Source organism: Hyaena hyaena, unplaced genomic scaffold, assembly GCF_003009895.1.
Source record: "Hyaena hyaena isolate Hyena2069 unplaced genomic scaffold, ASM300989v1 scaffold_454, whole genome shotgun sequence".
In the NCBI taxonomy this organism is placed as follows: Eukaryota; Metazoa; Chordata; class Mammalia; order Carnivora; family Hyaenidae; genus Hyaena; species Hyaena hyaena.
The window spans coordinates 30,994-50,457 of NW_024081086.1; the positions used below are offsets into that span (position 1 = coordinate 30,994).

The window sequence follows — 19,464 nt, forward strand, 5'->3', positions numbered from 1 at the left end:
CTGACTTATTTCGCTCAGCATAACACCCTCAAGGTCCATCCAGGTTGCTACACATGGCCAGATTTCATTGTTTCTCATTGCCATGTAGTATTCCATCGTATAGATAAACCACATCTTCTTGATCCATTCATCTGTTGATGGGCACTTAGGCTCTTTCCATGATTTGGCTATTGTTGAAACTGCTGCTATGAACATTGGGGTACATGTGCTCCTATGCATCAGTACTTCTGCATCCCTTGGATAAATTCCTAGCAGGGCTATTGCTGGATCATAGGGGAGTTCTATTGTTAGTTTCCTGAGGAACCTCCACACTGTTTTCCAGAGGGGCTGTACCAGTTTACATTCCCACCAACCGTGTAGGAAGGTGCCCGTTTCTCCACATCCTCGCCAGCATCTAGAGTTCTCTGATTTGCTCATTTTAGCCACTCTTGCTGGTGTGAGGTGGTATCTCAGTGTGGTTTTGATTTGTATTTCCCTGATGAGAAGGGATGCTGAGCATCGTTTCATGTGTCCATTAGCCATCTGGATGTCCTCTTTGGAGAAGTGTCTGTTCCTATCTTCTGCCCATTTCTTCACTGGGTTGTTTGTTTTTTGCCCACCCGTTACTTTCTATCCTGTTGTTTCCTTTCATTCCTTGGCCTAATCAATGGAGATTTTTTAACCTGAAGTCTGTGGAACTCTAAGTTGCACATGAATGGATTTTAGGGAGTCTGGAGTCTCTTCAAAAACTATGCAAAATTTTGGGTGAATGTGCAGATGTCTATTATTCTGAGGGAAGGTGTCCATAGTGCTCATCATATTCTTAAAGGGTTATGTGAACACAAATGATTAAAGCCACTGTTAATAACTCATGTTAAATTCTATGACTCAGATAATCCCGGTATTTCACAGAATTATATCTAGCACAAGGGACAATTAAACTGTGAAGTATTAATTCTTTATAATATGATGTATGTTTATGTATTTGTATGTGAGGATCTTGCATAAGATTCCTCTGATCTTCCTACTGAAAAACCTTGAGGCTTTGAAAGTTTTATTTATATAAATCAATGTTAGCACACCAGCAAGGTAAATCCTTGTGAGGAATCACATGATCTGGACACTGCGAGCTGAGAATTATGGTCATCTATTCTTCCATGGCTCTGCAAATCTTAAGAAAGAGATTACTGAATTAAAAAATCTAGTCATGAAGATTTAAAAAATCTTAGCCATACATTTCCTTTTAATTTTCAGTTAATTGTGGAATCTAAAAAAAAAGAAAAAATTAACTCTTAGAAATAGCTAGTAGAAAAGTAGTTGCTAGAGGCTGGAAGATGTGGAAATATAGAGAAGTTAGTAAGAGGAGACAAATGTTCAGTTCTAAAAGGAATAAGGCTTGAGGATCTAATGTATAATATGGTGACTATAGTTGATAACACTGTATTGTATAACTATAATTTGCTAACAGAATAGAACTTAAGTGTTCTCAGGGGGGGAAAAAGTTAACTATGTGAAGTGATGGATGTATAATTAACTCAATGGGGGGAATTCTTTCACTATGTATGTGTATATCAAATAATCACATTGTACCCTTTGAATATCTTATTATTTTACTTGCCAATTATACTTCAACAAAAGCTGAAAAAAATAAATAAAATCTTTAAATTAAAAAAAATTCCTGATGTTGAAGAAATAAACTGTTATATATTAGTTATTCCACTCTTATATTTAAGTAAAAACAGAAAATTAAAAAGAAATCCCACATTGAGACAAACCAAAAACATAAAGCTGCAAGCATCTTATATAAAAAACATATGTATCTCAGCATTAATAACAGTTCATTTTAAAAACCAACAAAACTAGGACCTAAAGATATATAAGTTATTTAAAGTCTAGAATTGCTGTTTGTTAAAAAAATGACAAAGGTGATAATGACTTTTATCTCCAGAGAGCTGTATTCAATATCAGTGAATCTGGTGCTGCCAAGTCTTATTGGGAAACAAGATGGGTACATTGTCAACTGGAGTTGCTTATTCATATTTGGGTTTGGGAATGGTATTTATGTCTTCCAATGGTATAGAGGCAGTCCCTCCAGGTCCAAGACTCATTTGTAGGTGATATGTGCAGAACCAGTGTTTGTCTGGACTACCTGGAAAGATGTCTGGAGGGTGAGAGGCTTATATAGGACTTAGAAAGGACTTCAGAGCAGCCAGAAAAACTTGTTGGAGACACCAATGATGGTTGCTGAGCACCATTGTCCTACTTGGTATCATTGCACAATAGTACTCTAAATTTAGTGATTTAAAACAACAACCATTTTACTGTGCTCAAGGATTCTGTGAGTCAGAAATTTAGGAAGGATTTGTCTAGGAGGTTCTTAGCTGGGATCTCTCATGTAGTTGTGGTCAGGTGTTAGGCTTGGCCTTTAGTGTATGATGGCTTGACTGGGCTATACTTCCAATATGACACTCTTCACATGGCTGGTAGTCGATGCTATCATTGGAGCTCTACTGGGGCTGCCATATTTATCTGTATTTGACTTCTCCATGTGGCTTGAATGTCCATACTTGGCTTGGCTTCCTTACAGTATGGGAGCCTCAAGGAAGTTGGACTATCTACCAAACTAGCAGGACTGCAAACTAGCAGGTAAAGGAAATTGCATACTGCATTGACTAAGAAGTCATACAGCACCACTTTTTCTGGATTTTACTCATTGTGAGCAAGTCACTAAAGCCAGCTCAAATTCTAGGAAAGAGGACAAAGGCTCCATCTCTTGGTGAGAGGCATGTCGAAGAATGAGCAGACATAAGCTAAACCACTGTAATCATTTCTATTGATTGGACACCTATTCCTTGCTAACTGCAATTGAGAACTTCTCACTTAATTTTTTAAAGTTTGTTTCCAACTTTGTCAATAGGAGATCCACACTGTCTAGCAAGCAAAACCAGTCTCAAGGGTTCCAGAAGTCTACCATTGTCATAGAGTTACTGACATACTTTCATAGCTTGTCAATGATCCTAACTTTAAAAAATTTTTTTAATGTTTATTTTTGAGAGGGGGGAGGAGGAGGGTCAGAGAGAGGGAGACACAGAATTCAAAACAGGCTCCAGGCTCTGAGATGTCAGCACAGAGCCTGATATGGGGCTCGAACTCATGAACCATGAGATCATGACCTGAGCCGAAGTAGGATGCTTAACCAACTGAACCACCTAGGCATTCCAATGATCTTAACTTTTAAATTGCATTTGTGAATCAGGTCAGAGTGATAATTATTTGGGGACAATTCCTTTCTAATATATTAATTTATACTAGTCTCTACATGAATCTTCTTATTCTCTCTTCTTTCCAAAGACAATCCCAACTTGCCTTCCCTTGCCTAAGCAGTCAGATGTCCATGAGGATTGCTCTGCTGAGTTGGACTCAGTGATCAAGTCTTCAGTCAGTGGAAGCCAAAAACTACAACATGAGGTAACTGAGGAGAAAGAGGGAAGGGATAGAAAAGTGATCAGTGGGGTTCAGAATAGACTAATGAAGATGTTAACAAGAAGAAAGAACATGGTGGGTTGCTTAAGGCAGGTGGTTTGGGTCTTATTACAGCTCCTATATCCTGTTTTCGTATGTATAAAGCTTATACATTTTGTGACAACAGAGCAAAATGACACCAAGGATCTTGGCATCAGCTATTTGTGACAAGTCAGATGAAATCACGAAGAAAGATGTTCTCTGATAATGTCACATATATTCCTTACAATACTATTCCACACATACATGTATTAATGCTTCCATTTGCTGATATGAAGAGAAAATGAGTCAAAGGAGCTGAAATGAGTCAAACAATAAGGAGACTTATCTGCTCCTAAAACTAAGACACAATAGAAACTGTAATTGTATTCATCTCATACCTACATCCTATCTGTGAGATCTGGCATTATTAACAGCATTTTTTTAAGTGGTCAACTTAAGAGTTACTACTAATGAAACCCTCAGATCTGATTACCATCAAGTCTTTCATCGCTCTAGTTTTCTTTTATTTCACCTTCTCAGGGTCTTACTACATTGCTGCCACGCTGGGAGATGAGGTGGAGGTGGGGGTGGACACGTCAGAATGGTTAAGTGAATTCCTTCATTGTCCAGCAATAGTTACTTAGCCTTGGGCCAAACTCTTCCCAATCTAGGAGGTCCAGGATGGTCATTTCCATTTGCCCTCAGTCCATGTTTTTTCTCGAAGCATCTGGAACAGATAAAATGACTGCATTTCTTTTTAGATGTTCTCCAAATATCTTGAGAATTACAACTGCTATTTTGAATCCCATAGAGTACCACAAATTCTCCCAAGTGCAAAACCTCTTTAGAGACTTAGTTCCTGTCCACAGACAGACTGATAAAGAAGGGCATGTGAACTGATATAAAAGGACATGGGAGCAAAGCTAGAGGGAGGGGTGAGGCAAAGGGTAAAGACTGGCCACAAATCTGCACAAGGGCACAGGCAGGGCTGTGGTGGACTGCATGCAGTTCTGGGTACAGAATTCATTAGAATACAGCATTCCCGGACCAGCAATGCAGCAGACTATAGAGATGGAAATTGGAGCAGCTGATGAAATACTGCTGGGAAAAATGTGGGAAAGGGATGGTAAGGAGTCTCAGCTTCAATCACTTAGAAAAAGACTTTTTGCCTTAGTTTCTACACTGCCTATATAATTGAGTTTTTGGCCTCATTTTATGTAAGATAAGATGCTTTCCTTTTTTAAAAAATTTATTGTCAAAGTGGTTTCCATACAACACCCAGGGCTCATCCCAACAAATGCCCTCCTTAATGTCCATCATCCTCTTTCCCCTCACCCCCAACCCCCACCAACCCTCAGTTTGATCTCAGTAGATAAAATGCTTTTCTAATGATCTCCACTGTAAACCAGTTTCCTAGGGCATGACAGAGAAGTTATATCCCAGCTTCGCCACTTAAAACCTATGAAAGTCCAAGGCAAGGTCTTCATATTTTTATTTTGTTTTGCTTTGCTTCAAGGTAAGTTCTTCATTGCAGTGTGTGTATCTTCCTAATAGGGGCATGTTCTATTTGCTTCACAGGGTTGTAGGGAAGTTCCTTGCTCATATATTCACACAGTGGTTACACTTGGCCGGGGAAGGGGCTTGGGGAATTGGAGCCATTCATTTGTGTAGAAGGAAAGGGACTTGCGGCCTTGGGGTAACTTGAGCCTGTTGCATTATGGCTCATTAGAGCCCCCTACACATACCAGGCAGATTTGGGGGGTGGGGGAGGTTGGTCTGAGAATCCTCACAGTAACTTTCTCTAAGCTCCTCTTTCCTATTATCATCTTTGCTCTCAACCTTTGAAGCGTGAAACCTTAGACCTTCCCACTACAGTTACTGTAGATTAAAATGCAAAATATAGGCGTTTCCTGGTCCAGGTCTCAGAGTGAAGTACAGTAGCCTCATGCATGGCCAGGAGCAAGTCAGGGAGGATGCTTCCCAGACCAGAGGCCACATGTGGGAAACAGGCTCTTTGGGGCCAGCTGACAGGTCTGCACTGGAGCCCTTTACAAGGTACTGACCTTCAGCCACCATGACATGGGTATGAGCTAGGCTTCCTATACCGGTAAATCTAGGTACATTGCTTTCCTTCCATGAGTAGGAGCTACTGTTTTCCTTATGCTTAAAAATCTCTGTTAATAAAATTACCAAAATAGTCTATGAAAAAGTTGGACTCGGCAGAAAAAGAGGTTTACTCCTTAGTCCATGTGCCTAATTCTAGATACAATATGTATATGTAGATTCTCTGTACATATACTCAAGAGTTTCTATACATATATATATATATATGTTTATTTTTTTATGTTTATTTTTGAGAGAGAGAGACAGAGTGCAAGTGGGGGAGGGGCAGAGAGTGAGGGAGACACAGAATCTGAAGCAGGTTCCAGGCTTCTGAGCTGTCAGCACAAACCTTGACGTGGGGCTCGAACTCACAAACCATGAGATGATGGCCTGAACCAAAGTTGGACACTTGACTTTGCCACCCAGGTGCCCCTATTTGTTTATTTTTTTAAATATGATAAATGCAGATTTTCTACTTAGGAATCTCTTATTTTTAAAGAAAGGATTTGACCAGTGTTTGTTGTTTTTTCCTTTTCTGGGTAGAAATTCTAAAGAAATCCTGTAGAGAATCCATATCTTGGAAACTGAATGTGGTATTTATTCTTCTTCTGAATGAAATACAATTAGAAGGGTTACTTTCTTCTCAGGCAAAGCATGAAGAAACTAGAAGACAGATTTAAAGGAAATTGTGAGAAAATTTTAAGCAGGAGCCTTAATAACAAATTTAATACTACTTGCATCTAAGGAATATGATTCAGAATTGTATAGCTTTCTGAATACAACCAGGTAAAAGTGTATTAGGAAAAAAATACAATATTTTCATCATATGTGGTCCATGCTGGCCTCATATAGCCCTGGATTTTTGTGGACCTAGGGGAAGAAAAAGGAAAGCAGGCGGTATTTGGGCCTGTGGAGAAGCATAGGAAAGCAAGAGTAAAACACTTTAATTCGATCTGGTTGTTAATACCACCAAAGAAGAATACAAGGAAAAGTACAATAGGTCAATTAGGATTAATGTCTAAGATCTGGTAAAAAGTGAGACATAATGGGGAAACAAAATGTAAGGCTGCTGGGGAAAGAAGAGAAACACTGTTTCAGGGTTTGTTTACCATGTTTCTAGTGGGTCCACAATGGTGTGGATTATTTTTGTGTAACCCAGATAATATAACACAATTCTTTTTATTTTCCTCAGAACATCTTCCTAATATGTAAGATTTCCTACATTTGAGGTCCCTCGCTGGGTTATAAAATTGGAATGTAACTGTTAATTTTAGCTCGATGTCTTTGTGAAATGCATTCTGCTATCCACACGATATTTCTCATTTCTTGTTCCTTCAGCTTCGTGTATGCGTAAAACACGCCATAGTGGAATTGTCTGCTGAAGGCCAGCACGTTCATTTGTACCTGAGGAGGGAAAAGAAACACAGACTGTCACTTCTCGGGAGCATACTATATTTACGCAGTAACATTAAGCTACAGACTGGGTTGGGTTTGTATGGTGCTTATTCATATTTAAGTAGGCAATGTCCAAAATGGGTCAAATAGAAGAAAACAGTAACAAAGTCATTAAGTTCTAAAGGGAGCATTAGTGTCATGCTAAAGGTAAAGATAGATAATACTCGTTTTAAAAAGGTAAGTTTATGAAAACAAACAAACAGGGATGCTGGGTAGCTCAGTCGGTGGGGCTTCCAATCAGCTCAGGTCATGGACTCATGGATTGTGAGTTTGAGCCCTGTGTCGGGCTCTGTGCTTACAACTCAGAGCCTGGAGCCTGCTCCAGATTCTGTCTCTCTCTCTCTCTCTGCCCTTTCCCCACTCATCCTCTGTCTCTCTCTCCTTCAAAAATGAACATAAAAATTTTTTAAAAACAAACAAATAAACAAATAAGTACATAAAATAAAGTGGGTTTCTCGACTCACAAGGCAAACTCCAAATCTTAGCAGCACTGCTACCACAAAGATAAGGAAAATCTTGGTGTTTGTGCGTAGATGTATGTGCGGAACTTTGCAGTAATATAGTTGGCTTCTAGCTAGTGGGCTTGTTTCATTTAGGTAAACTATTTTCTCTTGGTCACATCTTTGAACATTTCAAAATGGTTTGTAGGGGCACCTGGGTGGTTCAGTCGTTTGAGCATCCGATTTGGGCTCAGGTCATGATCCTGCAATTCGTAGGTTCGAGCCCCACATCAGGCTATGTGCTGACAGCTCGTTAAGAGCCTGGAGCCTGTTTCAGATTCTGTGTCTCCCTCTCTCTGACCCTCCCCTGCTCAAGCTGTCTCTCTCTCTCTCTCTCAGAAATAAATAAAACATTAAAAAAAAAAAAAAAAGGTTTGTAGGCTGTCTAACTCTTCTCCAGGCCAATGTCACAGGCCCCTGGGATCCGGAAGGAGTGACATTATGACCTTCCATAAGATGCTCAGCACCAATTTGACATATGGTTGAATTGTTTTTTGTTTTTGTTTTTTTCTGCAGAAGGTAGATCAGTAAAAGAAAATTTTCAAACAAAATTTGTTTAACTAGGATAAAGTCTGAAATGGAACAATTCTTTTATTCTTTTCCATTTTGAAAAAAGGATAAGAGATACTGAGTCCCTTCATGCAGTTCTGAAAACCTCAAGCTAAGTATTCAGGAAGTGGAGGTCCTTGCTTTCAGGAACAGACACTTATTTTTCCTGCCAAGGGCAGCTTTCTTAACAGCTTTCTTTGAAGCAGTTGTGCAATAGTGTGGAATTTAAAAATATCCCTAATATATGGGGTAACCTGCATTGTTTTTACTTTTTTTCTGTGACAGGCACTAGAGGGCTGTTGGAAAATGTGTCGAGTAGGACGTAGAGGAAGGGTTCCATACTGATTTCTGGAGCCAGTCTTACCCTAAAATTTGGATAAATTTCAGGGTTCTCTGTCAATCAATTAAAAGGGAAGAAGCAGTGGTTTTAGAGAAATGAATAGAATACACTAGAAAGATTCTAGATTTGAGAGACCTTATCATCCCCCTCAAAAAATAGCCCTTTTGTTGAATGGTTCAGTAGCCCAGATACTGACTATGAATGGATTAAGTGCTCTTCTGCTTTTTAGGGAAAGAGAATCATCTAGACTCCCTGGATGGATTTCCATACAAATAATTTGTAAGTGTTACAGTTGTATTCATAAGCTATATTATAACCATAGACAACTCCTTCTTGAAGAAAGAATGGATCAGAGAGTAAGATGCACTTAACAGAGTGTACACCATGAGGATAGTCAATATATGATCATGGGAATGTCCTAGCTCTTATTCTTTGATGAATTCTGGAATTGCTGCATTCTTCCCATCACTATGCACACTGTTTCTGGGTAGGACAATTCCACAGGAAGCCATCATGTGAAAACCATTGAGTAAGATACTAGTACTTATTTGGCTGTCAAATAGTCAATGTGCTTAATCAGTTGAACTGATCAACTGTAAAAAGAACCCCCCCCCCAACACACAAAGAAAATCCAAAGTAAGATAATATCTAAAACCCAGAGTAAGACGGGCGCCTGGGTGGCTCAATCGGTTAAGCAGCCGACTTCGGCTCAGGTCATGATCTTGTGGTTCATGAGTTCAAGCTCCATGTCCGGCTCTGAGCTGACAGCTCAGAGCCTGGAGCTGCTTCAGGTTCTGTGTCTCCCTCTCTCTCTGCCCCTCCCCCACTCGTGCTCTGCCTCTTTCTCTCAAAAATAAACAATAAAACATTTTAAAAAATAAACTAAAATAAAACCCAGAGTAAGAGAAAAAGAGAACATAAACTAATAGCATTTCCATTTATATCATACCTCACGTTCATAAAACACATCCTCCAACGTCTTTCCTCCACTGCCATCACCCACAGCGTCAAACAAAGGCTTGTATACCTAAAAATCAAAAGGACCATTTTAAACAAAAAGACTAATTTCTTATAAATATACATCAGGATATTTTCCTGGGAATATAAAATGATGTATCTGTTCTAAAAAATCTATCCAGAAGGTCTGAATGGTTTTTTGTAGGTTCTTTGGCCTCTTGAAAAATACCCAAAAATACAGATAAAAAAGTATGGGTGGAATTCTAGCCTATTGGCTTATTCAGGCCTATAGGGAAAGAGGCAAAAGCAACTGTACTCTCAGTGTACATTATATGAGCTATTTTCTACATTCAGTTCGTAGGGCTAGTTGGGCACATTATAGAGGCTAAATGAATGCTTGTAGTTTAACCACTATGGGTTCATGGGTTCTTTGACATGGCAGTTGGTAAACTTCACATGGAATTTTAGGGGTGGAAAGCCTGGATATGGGGAAAAGCTCAAAATTTAATATTATGCTCAAAACCTTCTTGCGATGACATGAGATACTACAAAGGTTAACTGACTTCTCTTTTCTGGAAGGGTTCAGAAACCCAAAGAGTGTCATCCAGTTCTGGAAAAGGAATCTGGAGGAAATCATGTTACTGTAAGTCAGAAGGAATGGAATCCAGGGATGAGGTGTAGAGCTTCGACGTGGAGTTAAGGGCAGGACATAGCAGCCTACCTTCCAGTGTCTATTTCTGGCCCCTGATTAAAGGGAATGGTATAAACCACTATGTCCATATTCTCCCTTGTATTTCCAGTAGACATTCTGTACCTAAGCCTGTTTCCCCAATGGACGTTTGAACGGACTAGTGGGTCAGGCTATTTTATATAACTTTGACATAAGCTCACATATCCAGAACACTGCACCAGTCCCTTAGGGAACTTGCTTTATCAAGCACTTCAAACGAAGTGCTCAACTGACCGCTCCTTGGAGATTTAAACAAGTACTTGCTTGGCAAGAACCTCAAAAACAAAAACAAAACCAAAAAAAATACAACCCACCAGTATGGGTTAGAAACTTCAACTATTTCTTTGGGAGACACAGTTACGGAATGACATGGCTTTCTACCTTACAAACATTGTAACTGCTTTAGATAAGATGTGTAAATTTGACGTGTGAACTTCTCAAGTACACGTGATGACATAGCATGAGACTTTCAGGGTCCCCAGTGTGGTCACGTACTCCATAATGGTCTGCTACTCTCCTCATCTGATCGAAGTCTTCTGCTTGAGCCAACAGGCGCAGCCCCTCAGGATACAGCTTGCCACAGGTCGGGTAGAGGGTCTCCCGGTCGTCTTTGCTTAGTTCAGTGCCAAAGGAGTTAAGAGTGATGATAAAAGCACGTCTGTCAGCCTCAAACTGAATTTGCAAGACAGTGAATCAGTGAAATCTAACCATGTACTGACTGCTATAAACAGAACCCTAAGCAGACAAATTCATTTCCGGAGTGACTTGCTCTTTTTTCTGGATTTATGTCTAATATTAGCACAAATATGTGTTATTAATGTTCCCTTAGCCTCAATGGAGTAATTTTGCTTGCCAGAGAAGGATCACCTAGTGATATTGGGTCAGGATTCTTGAAACCCCACTAAACTTTAGTTCCCAGGCACCCTGCAATTAGTTACACATGTGTCTCTGTCACATAGGCCACTAGAGTCTAAAATGTCTCTTCTGTAAAAATGGGAAGAATACTTACTTGTTGAGGTTTGTTCAGGGATAGGACAAGATAATGTAAGTGGAAGTGCCTGGGGGGTGTTTGGAGCAAAATGTGCACGTCATAAATATTAACATCTCTTTCTGCTTATTGATATCAGTAGGATTTTTTTACATAATGCAACTTTATTCTACTTGCCATTTGTTTATACTTTTAAAAAATGTTTTATTTATTTTGAGAGAGAGAGAGAGAGAGAGAATGTGAATGAGGGAGGGGCAGAGAGAAAAGGAGGGAGAAAGAATCCCAAGCAGGCTCCGTGATGTGAGTGCAGAGCCTGACTTGGGGCTTGATCTCATGCACAGTGAGATCATGACCTGAGCTGAAATTAAGAGTCAGATACTTAACCAATGAGCCACCCAGGCACCTCACCATTTGTTTGTACTTTAATAGTTTTGGTTTTTTTCTTTAAAGTCCTCAGTCGACATCAATAAATCTAACTCAGTAGCTAAGAATTATGTGGCCCAAGACAAGTTACCTTTCTCTCAGGCCCTGGTTTCCTCACTTGTTAAATGATAGGGGTTGAACTCATGATCTTTCAGTTGGGTCACAGGCTCATGGCCTGCCTTTGTGCTCATCACTACTAGGCAACTGAGCAAACAGCTCCATGTCAATCCTATTTCCTCTAACCACTCTGGTTTTCTGCAAATTTCTTACTATTCCTTTGGTCTTTATGTTTCTTCCATCTCTTGGTTCTTCTCCTACCTCTTCTGACCATACCATCTCAGTCTTTCCTTCCTGGGATCTTCTCTGCCTATCAGGGGAGCTTATTATAGTGTCCTTGAGCTACGAAACTCTTCTCTATATTCCTGAAACACCCTGCACTTACATTCTTTTAACATCTGGAAATTCTTTCTCTCCTTATTCCACTGTAAAATCTTTGAGGTTTTACAAACTCTTGTTTATTTTTTATTTTTAATATCCAGTGCCTGACACATAGGAAGGTCAATACTGTTTACTGAATCCAACAGAATGGTCTGTGATTCTCCTATTTTCAAATTTCTCCAATATCCTCTACAATGTTGACACTCGAGGTATGTTTCATGGATCAGTAGCTTTGATGTCACCTGAAAGAAAGCTTGTTAGAAATGCAGAGTCTTGGGGTGCCTGGGTGGCTCGGTCAGTTGAGTGTCTGACTTCAGTTTAGGTCATGATCTCATGGTTCACAAGTTCGAGCCCCATGTTTGGCTCCATACTGACTGGAGAGTCAGTCAGAGCCTGGAGCCTGCTTCAGATTCTGTGTCCCCCTCTCTGTCTCTGCCCCTCCTCTGCTCATGTTCTGTCTTTCTCTCTCAATAATGAATACGCATTTAAAAATTAAAAAAAAAAAAAAAAGAGATGCAGAGTGTTGGGCCATCGTCCAGCCCTACTAATCCAGGGCTTACATTTTAACAGGATTCCAAGGTTATTTGTATGAACCCAATAGCTGAAATAAATTGTTCCACGATAGCCTTTGATCAGCTTACTTTTGACTAATTTGAATTAAGGCTTGCAACAGATTTTACCTGAACTCTTCTGTTAGAACAGGTGTTTCCTATCAGAAGGGTGAGCCTTAGTTCCTTCTGATCCTTTTGATTGATCTCATGGAAAGTGTGGGTGACCCAGAAGCAGGGACTGGCCTCCTTTGGAGGCAAAGGCAGCTGCCTCTGACTACTGAATGTAACCAGTCCTATCAGTAATTTTAGACCTTCCAGAGACAGGAGAAGAAATGCAAGAGGGAGATTTCATGGCAATAAGAAACTTGAAATAAAAATTAGAGCAGAAGCAGGAACAAAAGAGCCAATTGTCCCACATGCCCTTTAAGGTGCTTCCTAGTTCTAAGATGTTAGTTTTTATTCACTTTTTTCTCCCACTTTTACTGAGGAATAATTGACATGCATTGCTGTATAAGATGTTAGGGTTTTCAGGAGAGAAGAAGTAGGGTGGGGTGGCACCACACAGACATGCCTGGCTGCAGAGGCCGTTCTGGAGGGAAGTTGCGTGAAGTTAAAGCATGACACTGATGGAGACTGGTCATGGCTCAAGCAGTGGAAAGCAGTTGAAGAAGAAGGCTGGACAGGTAGCTGGGAAGAGAACAGGAAAGGCTTCACGTGCCATGCCGAGAGAGGACTTTGATTGATACAATAGGTTATCTGAAACACCACACACATTCCAAATTCTTGTTCTTGTAAACACTTCTACCTTCTGCCTCCAATGTGTCTACTTCATTCTAGAACTCTCCACGTTGAAATCTTACCTACATTGGAGGGTCCCATTAAATGGCTTATTTTTTACAAGAACCCCCCCCCATTGGATATTATTTCCTTTGACTCCTTATTATACTTTAATTTCCCTTTTATTATAATAGTCTGTATACTTACCTTAGTACCCTTTTCTAGTCTAGAGGCTCTTTGTGTGTGAGTGTGTGGATTCTTAGTGAAAAGGACTATAGTCTTGAAATTGTAAAAGGGCTATCTTGTGTTTGACCATCCCTAAGCAGACAGTTTGACACAACCTTTGATTGTGGAACAGCAAATGGGGTGCTATTAGATTTCACTTAAGCCCTCTCTGTCATTTATAGAAGGCTGGTATCCTGTGTGGCATAGATGATGCTGGCATACTCCGATGTCCTCTCGTCCTTCTTTATGCTCATTCATTTTAAAAGTATAACTTATTTTTTTGCTGTTGTTACAAAAAATAACAGTGTACTGTTGACTTATGCAAAGTCATTATCACTTGCACATGATAGAGTTGGGCTGATCACACATTTTTGCTGGTTCATTATCCAAGGAAAGGAATACCTTGTGGGGGCAGTGAGTGTAAGAGTCCACAACAGAAGAGAGTGAGCTGGAATGAAGCCCAGCCTAATTAGCATGTGTACTAACCAGGGAAGATGAAACAAACTTATTCATCTGTGCTTGTTTTTCACTATTTCATTAAACATATAGATTGTCAGGAGAGCAAAGACAAATAATAAAAGGCATAACGGCAAACAGTACATTGCAGTGCATTTCCCTTGAACTTAAGTCAATTTCTTTTTTTTTTTTTCCCCATAGGAAGTTACAATCTTGTAATTAGGTCAAATATTTGCATGCAAGTCCAGGTTAATGCTCTCTTTTACCATATTAAGTCTTTTGCAGTCTCCTGTCAACTGAGATTAAATAAAAACGTATATGGAAGAATGTGATAACTGGAGGCTCTCTGATGTTACACAAATAAAATGAGAGATAATTACATGATCTGATATATTTATATAAATCTGAAAAATCTCTTCAATCATATCATTAGAAACATTATAATTGCATGCTGTGTGTAACTAATACTTAAATGTAATGTATAAAGATAGTTGAGTGGACTTTTTTTGTTTTTAATTTTAAAAAAATTTAATGTTTATTTATTTTTGAGAGAGACAGAGCATGAGCAGGGGGAAGGCAGAGAGAGAGGGAGACACAGAATCTGAAGCAGGCTTCAGGCTCTGAGCTGTCAGCACAGAGCCTGACACGGGGCTCGAACTCACGAACCGCAAGATCACAACTTGAGCCGAAGTCAGACACTTACCTGACTAAGCCACCCAGGTGCACCAAGTGGACTTTTATTTTTAATACAGCTTGAAAACAACCCTAATCTAGTATGGTAGTATCACAGGTATAGGAAAGGGATAATGAGAACATTGAGTATTACATAGTAGTGTGATCAAACTCTTCCAGTGACCAGGATTCTTCTGATATTATGCTGTCCTTTCTGCATTACTGAGAATTACAGAGACATAATTCTTATCTTTTTTTTTTTATTTTTATAGCACATGCAGTATGATCTTGCTTATGAATTAGTACTTACTTTCATGTAAGAATTGTGAATGGTGACTTTAATGTAGAGATAATATAGTGGGTGAACATAGAGGAACTGGAGCGAGGCTACCTGGGTTCAAATTCTGACATTACCACTTATTAGATGTGTGTCGTCAGGCAAGTTACTATCTTCTTTGTGCCTCAGTTGCCCCTTCTGAAATATAGACACCAAACTCCCATCTCCTTGTTGTTGTGCTGCTTTGAAGTCAAAGTGAATTCATGTACAAAAGCACTTAGGATAGTATCTGGCACATAATAAATGTTACCTAATAATAGTGTCATTGTTTACCTCTTGAAAGGTTGTGAGTTTTTCCAGAGCTCTGATTTCACATAGTTTGTGGGTATAAAGCACACAAGCCATTTCTAAACCACAGGAATTATGCCCTGTTGAAATTATACTTTTGAGTCGTGGATACTGTGGCTTCTTATAGTGTGGCTAGTAGTTAAAAATTTATGACAAGAAAGTGCTTCTTAGGGCCAGCAGGTTACTTATGTTATGTGATCAGAATGTCTGAAAAAGACTAGCTCACTTTCTGACATTTAGTATGCCATAAAAAAATGTTATTTATTTATCAGTGCCCACTTCCTGTGTAATATAGATAAAGGCAAAAAAGATTTTTTGGAGTTCTCCAGTGATAAATTTTTACTTCAAGGACTGCTTTTGCTTGAAGAGTTTCAACAAGGGATAGCAAATATATTTAACTGTAAAATTTTAATGATTAAATGTTTTGAGGGGAACTAATTTCATCACATGCGGTTTTAGAACATTAGGTTAAAATACACACTGATGAAGTTATTCGAGTTTTTTTTTTCCTTTTTTTTTTTTTTTTTTTTTTGCTACAGGGCAGTTCTTACTAAGCTTTTCTTGGAATCAGAGGTTATTGAACTATTTAATCTACCTATCAATGTCACTGTGAAAGATAATCTAATGATCAAGGATATTCTTTAGAAACAACTTAGTTTTGTCTAACTAAGCTAAGGGCTTTTCTAAGTTTAGAATGGTATCTGCTTCCCCACACCCCACCATTTTGTTATTCAAGTGAAGTCAGAAAAAGAGATCTATACAAAACACAGTAAAAAATATGCCCCCTATGTTCTGAGATACTTCTGATCTCTGGCCTGAATCTCTGAGATCAACATGTGCAAGCAAGAGGATCTCTGAGCACAGATGAAATCTGTGATGATAAAAGGAAATTAAAATGATTATAGCATCAATTAGAGAGGTAGAAAACAGTGGTGGCATTTGACACATAATTAAGTGACTATGCCAACTGTGAATCACCTAACCCTAAAAGTCTTACTAACCAGAGCTGGAATTTTCGAGGGGTTTTTTTGAGTTTCCTTTATTTTATGATTTATATAAGGAATAAGGCTGAGAATGGACTTTGGTCCCAAGTTGTGAGAATTCCCAGATGCCCAGTGTTCCTCATTGGAGGGAGGCTGAGTGATTATTACAAGTACTTATATTCCACCAATTGCTCATAGTATACCAAAATTTTAACTAATTATAATCTATTCATACTACATCAAAATGAATCACGACTAAGCTTTCATAAGCATTATTCTTTTCTAATTCCAAAACAACTCTTCAATATAGAAAACTTGGAAAATACCATTCTTAACTGAAAGCATCAAATGATATACATGATAAAATATGTTGTTTATTTTACTTTTAGATAAAGGAGCTTCTAAGATAAAGAAACATAAGTAGGACTATATAAGTGAAAACTGTGTAAGCATTTTATTTGGCATAAAGAAATTCAAGGACTTTCTTACCTCAAGAATGGGACACATGATTTCTGCTGTGACATCACCATGACTCTTACAGAATTTATAGAATGCTTCGAGGTAAGACTTAAAAAGAAGAAAGATCATAAAACAATTAAATGAAGATATTTTCCTTCGGAAATTTGTAGATCAGCTTTTCATGGCTTATTAAATACTTTAATGGAAGTTGAATTACTTGTCCCATAGGGTGATATTTTATTAAAAATTTGGTATAAACTTTCACATCGAAGTATGTTTGCACAGCTTTAAAAAAGGACAAAATTGTACTTAGCATACCTTATGATTCTTTAACAAGCATTTTTTTGGCATGATTCTTGGGTTTATTTCACATGATTAATGTTTAGCACTCTTATTAGAGTGCCAAACTCTTTCATGAGCTCAACAAATAATTCTAAATTTGGTCCTGTGTCTACATTTAATCTCTCTTGGTGTTCAGGAGACATGTTTGGGATGGCTTTGAACATGAAGGACATGTTGGAAAGGCAGAGTCTGGGCTGTACAGTTAGATTGACTGTGTCTGAATCCCAACTCAATCACTTACTAGTTAACTGACTTCTGCTAAGGTAATCTTACCTCCCCATGTCTCACTTTTCTCATCTGAGGAATGGGGATAGCACATAGTTTTGCTGGGTGGATAAGTGAATTAATGCTTATAATTTACTTTAAACAATGCCTTCTATTAGTTATATCTCAAAGATGTCTCCTCTAAGTCCATAAGTTTCTTTATAAAAAGGAAAATTGCCCGCAACCCAATGCTTTTGAAAGGACTATATGTTTTAGCATAACCAGTTATACAAATGGCATGACAGTATATATTGCTTCGGCTACTCTGTGAGAGTGTCCAAAGATGCTACTGTTGTATGACTGTAAATGGACAGAGTTTGCTTAGCACAAATCACATAGAGCTACTCAAATGGTGGCAGCATAAACAGATAGCTGGCCAGATTATGCAGGTGGTGCCTATGTTGTAGTGTCCACAAGTTGGGCATCTTGGTATGCTGTACACTATCAGTAAACAGACAGATTAACTGTAAAACTAAAAGGCTCTATAATAAGATTAAGGATAGAGGTGGACACTACATGACATGAGGCTCACTATGTATGCTGGTTTTTTATTTTTAATTTTTAAAAATATTTTATTATTTTTTTAAGTTTTTAAAAAACATTTTTAATTTATTTTTGAGAGAGAGTCAGAGTGAATGGAAGAGGGGCAGAGAGAGAGAGGGAGACATAGAATCTGAAGCAGGTTCCAGGCTCTGAGCTGTGAGCACAGATCCAGACAGGGGGCTGGAACTCACGAGCCGGGAGATCATGACCTGAGCCGAAGTCGGATGCTCAAGCAACTGAGCCCTCCAGGTGCCCCTTTTTAAGTTTTTTTAAAATGCTTATTTGTTTTTGACAGAGTTACAGAGTGCAAGTGGGGGGGGGAGGGGGGGGAGACACAAAATTTAAAGCAGTTTCCAGACTCTGAACTGTCAGCACAGAGCCCAATGCGGGGCTCGAACTCATGAAGTGCAAGATCATGACCTGACCGGAAGTTGGACATTTAACTGACTGAGCCACCCAGGCCCCCCTAAAGATTTTATTTTTAAGTAATCTCTACATCCAACATGGGGCTCAAACCTACAACCCTGAGATCAAGAGTTGCATGCTCTATCGACTGAATCAGCTAGGCACCCCTGTGCGCTGGTTGTTTTAAAATGGATATGGTTCATCTTACTCATCTTTCCACCCACCTACCACCCATCTATCCAGCTGCTACCTTTTATGCTCCAAGAACACAGGGCAAGGAGCTAGGATTACAGAGAAAGATGAGGTATGTTACTTCTTCTCAAGAATCTTGCTGCTTCAGGGGAAGCTGACATGTATGTATTTAACTAGAAGACCAGGACTGTAAAAGCTGTATTCCAAGCATGTATAGCTTCATAATTATAGAAGTTGGCTAATGGGAAAAGTAACTTTTAATAAGGAACTCTGGCTAAGATGTATTATGTAATAAAGAAAATCATAATTTCTTGGGAGACACTTACCTTGTACAGTTTATTGCGCAGTAATTCAATATTCAGTTCATCTAGGGTATTTTCAGACATGCAGTCTTGAAAGAATGGGGCTGAAAGTGGAAATTATCATACAAAATAAATTCCTCAAAATCATGATTATAAACTATAGAAAAGATTTCCTGAACATACCACCTTGTGCTCACTCCTGACCAGGACACTGTAGTGACAGTTCATAGATGGATGAAGCTGCCAGTAACGGTGACAGTGAGTGATTAGTTATAAAGCATTTACTCTGTGCAGGCTGTTCACTAAACACTGCATGTATTTGATACTCACACCCCTTGGTCCTATTCACTTTATGGCTTACCTTTTGAAGTGCCCTTACCCCTCATTTAATAGTAATATTTATCATTTACAACCTTACTATAGTTTACAGCGTTGAGCTGTACTAAAACTGTGTCATATTTAGTTTTCAAAACCCTGTTATACTAAGATACTGTTATTTTTTAAATGAGGAAACTGAGATGAACTGAATTGCCCCGTCACCATGTTGGGACCAGGCAGGGCCTGGAATCAAACATCCATGATTATCGACTTACCCTCTTTCTGCCACAATCACTTAGCACCACACATTTAATGACACTTATTTTTTTTCTTTCTAAAATTTGTTTTCAACAGCAACTATGTTGACAAATGATCAACAGTGAA

The 19,464-nt window shown here is 38.9% G+C and overlaps 1 protein-coding gene across 1 annotated transcript in view; it reads right to left on the bottom strand.

The window, feature by feature from the left end:
• Positions 1-5,982: 5,982 nt before the first annotated feature.
• The window catches only part of ATP6V0D2 (ATPase H+ transporting V0 subunit d2), a 44,754-nt gene continuing 31,272 nt past the window's right edge, over positions 5,983-19,464 (bottom strand). The window contains exons 4-8 of the mRNA XM_039253472.1: positions 18,787-18,866; positions 16,745-16,822; positions 10,613-10,789; positions 9,380-9,457; positions 5,983-6,990 (exon numbers count right to left, since the gene is read on the bottom strand). Of these exons, the coding sequence (XP_039109403.1) occupies positions 6,829-6,990; positions 9,380-9,457; positions 10,613-10,789; positions 16,745-16,822; positions 18,787-18,866 (575 nt within the window). The 3' untranslated portion in view covers positions 5,983-6,828. The remainder of the gene's footprint in view (positions 6,991-9,379; positions 9,458-10,612; positions 10,790-16,744; positions 16,823-18,786; positions 18,867-19,464) is intronic.